Source organism: Trichechus manatus, unplaced genomic scaffold (genome assembly GCF_000243295.1).
Source record: "Trichechus manatus latirostris isolate Lorelei unplaced genomic scaffold, TriManLat1.0 scaffold00019, whole genome shotgun sequence".
Classification (NCBI taxonomy): domain Eukaryota; kingdom Metazoa; phylum Chordata; class Mammalia; order Sirenia; family Trichechidae; genus Trichechus; species Trichechus manatus.
In genome coordinates this window covers 697,903-708,615 of record NW_004443955.1, presented here as the reverse complement: position 1 = coordinate 708,615, position 10,713 = coordinate 697,903, and the positions used below count along the sequence as shown (strand labels likewise).

Here is a 10,713-nt window from a genome sequence, read left to right as displayed (position 1 = left end):
AAAAAAAAAAAAGATATGAAACAAAAAACCCCACTGCCATCGAGCTGATTCCAAAGCATGGTGGCTACTCCTTGTGTCACAGAACACAACTGCTCCACTGGGTTTGTTACTCTGTCACAGGGGTCACTACGAGTCAAAACCAACTCAACAGCACACAACAACAACCTCTACAGAAGCAGTTTGCCAGGCGTTTCTTCTGCTGAGCTGCTGGGTGGATTCAAACCGCCAACCTTTCAGTTAGCAGCCAATCACAAACCATTTGCACCATCCAGGGAGCTTAAACATGATATACAGATGGAAAATAAGCACATGCAAAGATTTTTACCATCATTGGCCATACAGAAATACAAATTAAAATCACAATGAAATATCGCTACACACCTACGGGTATGACTAAAATAAAAATCAGTGACGACGCCGAGCACTGGCAGGGGTACAAAGAAACTGGATCCCTCACACATTGCACACTGAATGTAAAATGGTTCAGTCACTATGAAAAGTTTTTTTGGCAGTTTAAAAAAACAAAAACTAAACTAAGTATAACACTTGGCATATGACCCAGCAATTGGACTCCTAGGCATTTATTCCAGAGAAATTAACGTTCATATAAAAAACTATACACAAACGTTCATAGCAGCTTTATTCGTAATTGCCAAAATCTGCAAACAATCCAGACGTTCTTCAATGGGTGAACTGTTACAGAAACTGGTACGTCCATATCATGGAATACTTTGCAGCAATAAAAAAGAATGAACATACACAACAACTTGGAAGAATCTCAAAGGCCTTAGGCTGAATGAACAACGCCAATCTCAAAAGGTCACAGAGGACATAAATCCACTTCTACAACATTCTCAAAATGATAAAATTATAAAAATGGAGAACAGATTAAGGGTTATCAAGGATTAGGGATGTGGGGAGTACCGGAGCTAGGGCAGGTGGAAGATCTTTGGGGTGATGGAATATTTCTGTATCTTGACTACAGTGGCAGTTACAAGAAACCTACACATGTGACAAAACAACAGAGATCTAACATTTATAGCAATATCAATTTCCTAGTTTTGATACTGTACTTACACATAAGTAAGATGTAAGCAGTAAGATGTAATCCACAGGGGAAACTGAGTGGGTGAAGGTACAAGGGACCTCTCATTATTACCTTTGCAACATCCTGTGAATCTATAATTATTTCAGAATAAAAAGTTGGGATTTTTTGTTTGTTTTGTTTTGTTTTTTAAGTAAAATGATAGAAAAACATATACTATGCAAACATTAATCAAAATAAAACTGGAGTGGCTATATTAACATCAGACAAAATAGACTTCAGAGTAAGGAAAAGAACCAAGGATAAAGAGGGACATTACATAATGATAAAGGAGTCAATTCACCAAGAAGAAAGAATAATTCTAAATGGGTATGCATCTAACAACAGAGCTGCAAAATACATGAGGCAAAAACTGATAGAAGTGAAAAGAGAAATGGACAAATCCACAATTATGGCTGGAAACACCAACATTCTCCTTCTATAATGAAACAAGAAGACAGAAAATGAGCATGGATCTAGAAGAACTGAACAATAACCTCAATGAACTAGATCTAACTGCCATTTACAGTACACTTCACAAAACAAGAGCACAATACATATTCTTTTTAAGCACACACAGAACAAGACAGAACACAACCTGCTACATAGAACAATTCATAAAACAAATATCAACAAATTTAAAAGAATTGAAATAACACAGTGTGTTCTCTGACCACAATCAAATTAAGCTAGAAATCAATAACAGAAAAAGATGACAAAATGAAAATACAATATATCAAAATTCGTGGAACACAGTTAAAGCACCGCTTAGAGGGAAATTTCTAGCATTATATGCTCATATTTTACAAAAGAAGAAAGGTCTAAAATTATCAATCTAGGCTTCCACTTTATGAAACCAGAAAAAGACAGCAAAGTAAACCCAAAGCACGTTGAAGCGGGGAAAAAAGGAACAAACATAAGAGGAGAAATCAACGAAAGAGAGAAATTAATGAAACTAAAAGCTAGCTCTTTAAAAAGACAAACAAAATAGATAAATTTCTAGCAAAACTGACAAAGAAAAAAGAGAAAAGACACATATTACCGATATAATGACAGAAGGGATTATCACTACAGATACCATAGACTTCAAAGGTTAGTAAGGGAATACTAAGGGAAAACTTTACACAGAAATACTGGACAATTTCAATGAAATGGAGCAATTCCTTGAATGCCATCAACCAGGAAAACCCACCCAAGAAGAAACAGATAACCTGGAGAGTCCTATATTGTTGTTGGTAGTTAACATCAACTCAATTTTGACTAATGGTAACCCCATGTGTGCAGAGTAGAGCTGCTCCATAGAGTTTTCAAGACCTTTCAGAAGGAGATCACCAGGCCTGTCTTCTGAGGCACCTCTGGTTGGGTTCAAAATGCCTACCTTTCAGCTAGCAGTCAAGTGCTTAACTGTAGCACCACCCAGGGACTCCTAGTCCTCTATTACAAGGAATTGACTTTGTAGTTAAAAGCCTTCTGAGAAAGAAATCTTCAGGCCCAGATGGTTTCACAGGAGAATTCTAGCAAACACCTAAAGGTAAAATAACACCAATTCTGCACAGTCTCTTCTAGAAAACACTTGCCAACACTTAATAAGATGTCATCTTTACCCTGATACCAAAATACGACAAGACAGTACGAGAAAAAGAAACTACAAACCAATATCCCTCATGAACACTGATGGGAAAATCCTCAACAAAGTATTAGCGAATCAAATCCAGCAATATAGAGAAAGAATAATACATCATGACAAGGTAGGGTTTATCCCAGTAATGCAAGGCTTAGTCAATATTTGAAAATCAGTCAATGCAATCTACCTTATTAACAGACTAAAGAAAGACAACTCCTTAATCATATCATTTGAGAAAGGAAAACCATTTAACAAACTTCAGTATCCACTGAAAACAAAAACTCTCAAAAAAGTAGGAATTAAAAGAGACTTCCCTAATCTGATAAAAGGCATCTATAAAAAACCCACAGCTAATATCATACTCAATGGGAAAAGACTGAATACTTTCCCCCTATGATCAGGAAAAAGACAAGGATGCACACTCATTACTCTTACTCAACACAGTATTGTAGGAAGTCTTGGCCAATGTAATCAGGCAAGGAAAAGAAACAGAAGACATACATACTGGAAAGGAAGAAATAAAACTGCCTCTGTTAGCAGACAACATAGCTGTCTAAGAAGGAATCCCAATGAAGCTCCTAGAACTAATACACGACTTTAGTATGACTGCAGGATATAAAATTAACACACAAAAATCAGTTGTGTTTCTACAGACTAGCAACGAACAACTGGAAACCAAAACGTTAAAAACTACCAAACCAAGCCATGTATCCAGTACCTGGGCAGGCCCACAGGCAATTCCAACGATGTGCTTCGTGTCCAGACCCGGCAGAGCAGCAGGTTCTGGTTTGGTTACACGTAAGGTGTCGAAGTGCTGGCACTGGTCGTTGCTTCCCCAGCTGTGGACCTCACTGTCCTCAGTCAAAGCAAGGCAGTGTGTGGAGCCTGCAGCCACATCAATCACTTTTTTGCCTACAAAGAAAGAATGATGCAGATTCAGTTGCAATCCTATCACTTCTGTTGCAAGAAAATATTTTCACCAAGCCACTGAAGTCAGGAAGACATTTAATATTAACTTCTGAAGGACAACTGGTTGCTTTAAAATGAAGCCCAATTCGTCTGCTTCAAGTGTATACTTGAAAAATACTCCTAGTGTATTTTTGCCAACTACAATTTGTTAAGACCCACTATTTACAAATAAAATAATGCTAGGGCATACAAAGGACCTGTGATTTTTTTTTTTTCTCCTCCTTATTCAGACTCTCATTCATAAAGTGATAAGTGTATTTTTAATTACCTATCAGACCACATTCTTCCGCTCCAAGGTACAACCATGAAAAGTACACTCTTCACTGAGAATATTTTCTTAAAGGGAAAACTACTTTTCTCCATAGATGATAAAAAGATATAAAACTTTGTTTTCCATTTAAATAGTGTCAGCAAAGTATTACAATTTTGCAAACTATCATATTTTTTTAAGTCTAACACCATCAACACAAGGGGTATTTCTCAGAAATGTATCATAAAAAGTAATTCTGCTAAAAAACTCTACTACAGTAAAATTTAAAATTCTACCCTAAGAGCCTATTATAAGTTTTTAAAACAAAATGTATCAACAATACTTGAAATACTCTCATGGTAAAGTATATCCACAAATGCAACTGAGGGAGCTGATTTCCTTTACTAATGGAGGAGAACATAAGCAAGAAGGTAAATGAAATTCAAAAATGGTTCCGTAACATACTAGTAAATGCTACAACTCTACAACTTAACTCGGGGGAAAAAAAAAAACCTGTTGCCGTCAAGTCAATTCCAACTCATAGCAACCCTACAGGACAGAGAAGAACTGCCCCATAAGGCTTCCAAGGAGTGCCTGGTGGATTCGAACTGCCAGTCTTTTGCTTAGCAGCCGTAGCTCTTAACCATTATGCTTTCAGGGTTTCCAACTCAGAAGCTCTGAAAATAATAATCACCCTTTGAGCACATTCAACTCCTAGTTTCTAAAGGCATTAACATGCTTAAAAAAAAAAAAAAATGGGGAAAAAAACTGTCAAACACAAAAACCAAAACAGCTGCCATGATTCAGAAGCAGGCAAGTCCCACTTAACAGACCCACTTCCAAATTCCCTTGATAAAGAAGCAAAAACACAAATAAAGATGAATGTATTAGAGCAAGGATCTTGCAAACCATAACCCTCAGGCTAAAGGCAGAGTGAGGCCTGTTTGTGAGAATAAAGCTTTACTGGAACATAGTCCCTTGTTTGCTTACAATTGTCTATGCCATCTTTTGAGCAGCAATAGCAAAGTTGAGTTATTGGGACAGACTACAGCCCTCAAACCTAAAATATTTACTATCTCCTTTAAGAAAAAGTTTGTCTACCCCTTAAACACTCGACAAAAATGCCCCATGTGATAAACCTACTACTGACCCTTTCTCTCTTTCTTCTTACTCTTCACAAACTCTCCCTGGGGATAGAGACTGTCTAGTATACCACCAGGCCAACTTGTTTGGAAAATTCCAGTTCTCCCCTTAAAAAAAAAAAATCCCTCCTATAGCCCAACCATTATGGTTTTGATGGTTCCTACTTGCTGCAGACTAACGTCCATAATAAGAATACCATAAAAGCATTCAAGGGCCTTTATCTAGCTCATTGTTCTAGTCTCTTTTCTTACAGATTTTCCCACCCTCTCTTAACCACACTCAGTGGCTCACCACTGCAGAAAGCACATGAATTCACATCCATGTATCTTGCTCTTATTCCCTCTACCTAAAATGCATGTTGGACACCTCAACCTTCTCTTCACCTATCAAGGCCAAGTTCAAATGAGACAACCAAAGTGTACCCAATGCTACCTCCCACTGTACTCCAACAGCACCATGCATACCCACGGTCTTAGCAATTTCTACAGTATAACTACATGTGACTACCAAAACAATAGCTGATTTTAAGCAAGCCCATTTTACGGAGTGATAAATGAATGCCTTTTACAAAAAGAACTCTAAAATATTAGTAAATTCAATGGATTTTTTATTAAATTTGATAAGAATTATTCTAGGCCATTTTTAAAAATATATACAAATCAATTTTCATCTGTACTTAGAAAAATGTGAATGAAAGCTTTTAATAATGGTCTATTCATGAAACATCCATTAAAGAAAACAAAATCTGCCAACTTTAACAGATGACTAAAGAAACTGCCCCAAAGGATTTAAAAAACAGTACACACTTTCCACTCACCTTGCAAACCTTCCAATAGTTTTGGATAACGAACATGTTCCTCTGTTCCATGTCCAAGTCTCTGATTATCACCTTTTCCCCATGAATAAACTTGGCCATCTTTTGTCAAAGCAATAGAAAATTGACTTCCACAGCGTACTTTGACAACATCCAAGTCTTGAAGTTTTTCAATTAGCTTTGGCGTTTTGCAGCCATCACTACCACCTCTGCCCAATTTCCCGTAGTCACCATCTCCCCAAGACCACACTTGACCTAAAAACATATAAACGTATTTAAATAAAAAAACCAGTACACTTTAACGGAAACTTCTAAATGGCTGAATATAATCAACACATTCAGTAAAGCACACAAATCTGGACCACCAATGTATACAGTTAACACTAAATAGGTGTTACCAACCAAATGAAATCTAGTTTACATATGAGGTTGATATAAAAGCAACCAAGAAAGTGGAAGTTGTATTTTCTTCTTGTTTTAATTAGATGAATAATAAAGTCCTGATTCTTACTAGCTTGGGCTCAGTAACACGACTTTAACCAAGTCCTGAGCACTGACAATCCCCTCCATAAAACATAACAGCTGATGCCCATGGCATGGCAACTGTTCCAGGCCCACAGACCATTCTAGTTGTCTGTATACTTCTGTTCCCATCATGCTGACCAAGAGTCAACTGTACAACTGTATTTCTTCCCAATTGTACTTGTTATAGTAGTTAATGTGGTACAATGAGTTCCCTCATGTGGCCTTTTGCCCTTGTTTTTGGAAACTGACCTTAGGGGATTTTCCAAGCTGTTGACTGCCCCAAGGGTTTGCTACTTTTGTCCAGTCTGACTAGAGAGCTCCCCTTGGCCCCAATTACCGACAAGAAGCACGAGCTTCGCCTGGTCTGGCTGGGGAGCCCCGCTCGGTAACCGACAAGGAGCACAACCTTTGCCCAGTTTGGCTAAAGAGCCCCACCCAGTAATTGACAACAACTCTGCCCAGGAGCTGACAAAAGAACACAAAGACTGCCCTATAAAAAGCCCAGCACATGGAGGTTCCAAAGGGGCTTTCCAGAGTCGGGAGGGATGGCACGTCCTTTGGACGGGAAGCTCTGTGATGGAAATCCTCCAAGCTGCAGTTCTAAGTGCTGTGCTAAAGGGAGCAGAGAGCTGCACAGATAAAGAGCTGTGCTGAGAGGCACACAGAAGAGCTATTCTGACCAAGAGAAGAATTGTACGAGAGCTACCAGAACTATATGACAGCTGTACTGGGTGGCACCCCAAGAGCTGCACTGGTGCGGGTCATTTCTGCTCCATGTCCTGGAGCATTTCCTAGCTGAAGAGTTTCCTGGTTGGTGAGAGTGAACATCTGTTCTTGGGAGGATAAATAAATGTATCCCCTTGAGACCACATGCTGGGACCCCTCCTGGACCTTGCCCTGTATATTTTTTCATTTATATCCTTCTCTGTTAGATTAGAGTTATTGTACGTATGTTGTTTTGGTGGGCTCCATGGGTCATTCTAATGAAATCACTGGACCTAAAGGGAATGGTGGGCCTGGCTGGTCTGAAATGGAGTTGTGTGGACCCCTGTGTTTGCAGCTGGTACCCGCTGACTTAGCCCTGGGTGGCTAGGGATGAGATACAAGGGATGTAAGGGCAGCTGGGATCTGGACTAGCCAGGGAAGGAAAGCTAAGATTTCCAAACGTGTGATGTGGGGTATGCTATCCACCACAAAATCTGGTGTCAGAGGTGGGTGATCTTAGTCTCCCTGGACTGGTTTGCACAACTGGCACTGTGCACAGGATTAGGATTGCTGATTTGCAAATGCATGCTCCCCACAATTAAATATTACGCTAGTGGATAAAATCCAATTACAAAAATAAACGTGTGTTGTTTTTTTTTTAATCTAAGAACTAAGTTGACTACTTTGCAAAAATGCGATAAAAGTGAATTGCTTAAAAAAAAAAAAAAAAAAACGAAAAACCCATTAAATTAGATACAGGCAAAAATGGTAAAAGGTGAGATAAGAAATCAGGATTCTGTGCTCAGACTGCTCCATAAGCAACGAGGTTCCCATTCTAAATAATCGAAACCAAGGATCAGCAAACTTGTTCTTAAAAGACCAGATGGTAAATATTTAAGGGTGGTAACCACTAACTAGTTTCTGGCTTTAGGCAAATCCAAGCCATTTAACTGCTTTGAGAAGCCCCTTCACAAAGGACACTGAGACCTACACCCACTTAAAAGCCAACAATCTCGTGGGCAGGATGATATCTTGAGGGTCACTGTATTCCACGCTTTCATCTGATGTACCACATCCCCAAGAGCCTACCCAAGGCAGCATATACTCTACATACCGTTCTCAGTCACAGCTAGGGTCTGAGCATCCCCGCTCCCACATGCCACATCGATAACCTTCAGTCCTTTCAGCCCAGCTACGAGCACTGGAATGACCTCGTCCTCACTGGAGCCTTCAAACAGATAGAACTGTCATTACTGCAAGACCCTCATAAGAAGTGACTTCCCAGCACACACTCCGTCCTCACACAGCAAACGTACCATGACCCAGTCGGCCGTAGTTTCCCCGGCCCCACGTATACAGCTCCCCCTCAGCAGTGATGGCCGCGCTGTATGTGCTTCCACAAGCAATGTGTACCACGTGCTTCCCAGCCTGCTTTCCAGAAAAAGCAGAGATCACCTTAGGTTCTTCCAGAGGCCTGTGGAGACAAAAAGGACATATGTGAATGCCCTTTTAGGCATTTTTATTGTTGTTGGGAAAGAAATTCACTATTAGGAATAAACCATCATAGTGTCAAGGCTGTTTCTACTTTCAAATGTCTTACGAAGTAATTAAGGCAATATATAAATCAAAAACCTAATATCTCCATGACTAAACTTTGTTAAAAAGGTATCTAATGCCAAGTATGGTATCCAGCAAGATTTCAAAACATTTGTTAAAGATGCGTACGTGTACATGAGTTCACAGCAGGTTTAGTCACAATAGTCCAAAACTGGAAATGACCAAAATGTCCATGAACTAATGAATAAATAAACTGTGGTACATCTACACAATGGAACACTACTCAGCAATAAAAAAGAATGAACTACAGATACACAACAACACAGTTTAATCTCAAAAGTACCGTGCTAAATGAAAGAGACCAAAAACAAAATATACTGTATGATTCCATTTATATTAAAACCTGGAAAAGGCAAACTAACAGTGATAGAGAGCAGATCAGTGATTGCCACGGGTTGGGGGTGGGGAGAAGGGACTGACTACAAAGGGGTACAGAAGAAACCGTAGATGCAATGGAAATGTTCAACAGCTTAATTGTGGTGGTCACCCAACTGTACGTATTTGCCAAAATGTATCAAACTGTACACTAAAAACTGATTAATTTTATTCTATGTAAACCTCCATAAAGTTGGTTGAAATTTTATATACAGTTGTTAAGTAAATGTGGAAAGGATAATGCAAGCAAGGGTTACTAACTCACACTGCAATCTGTATCTTACCATCAGTATGACAGTACACATTCAGAAAGAAAAGTCTTACCAGTTGAAGAAATTTCTAAAACAAAACGTCCTATGTTTATAATCAGAATGTTTACTCTTATTGATAACATTTTCTTAAGCATCCACATAAGCCCACTCCAGCCTCTCCAAAGACATGGTTTACTCACTTTGTGACCCACTAGTCTACGAAATAAATAAACGCATACACAGGTATGTGCACATCTCAATTCCACTCCAGTTAACTTTCTCCTTCTTGGTTCAGCTCATTTCAACTCCCCCAAAAGTCTCTCTCCAACTCCTGCTGTCTACACTGATTTTTTTTTCCCTCTCCGAACTCATAGAGCAATACACAAGTTATTCATTCTAGCACTTAATCTCGGCTGAATATTATTTTATTATGAAATATTTTATACATGGTAAATTATATATAAAATAACCCAGCTTCTCTGGGAAATCATTCACAATACCATTTCAGTCACATGCGCCCATGCCGATCTCACCTCCCTTCCAATCTGAGAGTAACAAGTCTATATCTCATGTTTATCATTCCTTTGTTTTTCATGACAGTTTTACCACATTTGTCTGAATTTCCTCACAACACTGGTAAGTTCTGAATGTTTCTGAACACTTCTGCACAAATGTGTAATACTATACACATAACACAGCTTTTTCGGGTTTTTGAGATTCTTTCGAGTTGGGGTGGTGGAGCCGTGATTCGCTCATTCCACTCGAGTAGAGTGTCTCACTACATGAAGAGCCGACACTGCTTCTCCAGTCTCCTGGGAATAGACGGGGGGGACAGAGTCCAGAAGGTCATCACTCCAAACCCTGCTGCCGTCCTCCTCCTGTATACATCTCTGATGCACATTACCTATTTTCTGCAAATAATGCACCCATGTAAACAACACGTCTCACGCACAGTGCACCTGTGAAAATGATGTGCAATGGGGCTGCGCAGTTGGCAAAAACATGTAACATGAGTGTTATCTGCGTAAAAATACAGTAATTGGGGTTGCTGAATTGGAGCATACTTGATCTTCAATTTCAGCCTAAGGTAAAAGTTTCTTTCGCCAGTTTCCAAATACAACAGCAATGCATGACAGAGTCTCATCGTTCCATGGGAACTGTCAGATCTTTCACTTTTACAGCCTTGTTGTCTTTAACTTCACCATTTTCTGTGTTTATTTCTGGTCTCTCAACGTAATAAAAAGCTTCCACCAGATAAAATAATATTAAGAAATCTTTCATTTTAGAATGTGTGATAATGATATTACGGTTCAAAAACAGGGGGACCTTAACTGTTAGAGAATGTGGAAACATTTA

General features: G+C 39.1%; 1 protein-coding gene across 5 annotated transcripts in view; it reads right to left on the bottom strand.

Moving 5' to 3' along the window:
• HERC2 (HECT and RLD domain containing E3 ubiquitin protein ligase 2) overlaps positions 1-10,713 on the bottom strand; it is a 341,529-nt gene that overhangs the window by 213,024 nt on the left and 117,792 nt on the right. For all 5 annotated transcript variants that reach the window (XM_004372619.2, XM_023727841.1, XM_023727839.1 and 2 more), the window contains 4 exons: positions 8,431-8,588; positions 8,229-8,342; positions 5,888-6,139; positions 3,427-3,620 (listed from right to left, as the gene is read on the bottom strand). In XM_004372619.2, the coding sequence (XP_004372676.1) occupies positions 3,427-3,620; positions 5,888-6,139; positions 8,229-8,342; positions 8,431-8,588 (718 nt within the window). The remainder of the gene's footprint in view (positions 1-3,426; positions 3,621-5,887; positions 6,140-8,228; positions 8,343-8,430; positions 8,589-10,713) is intronic.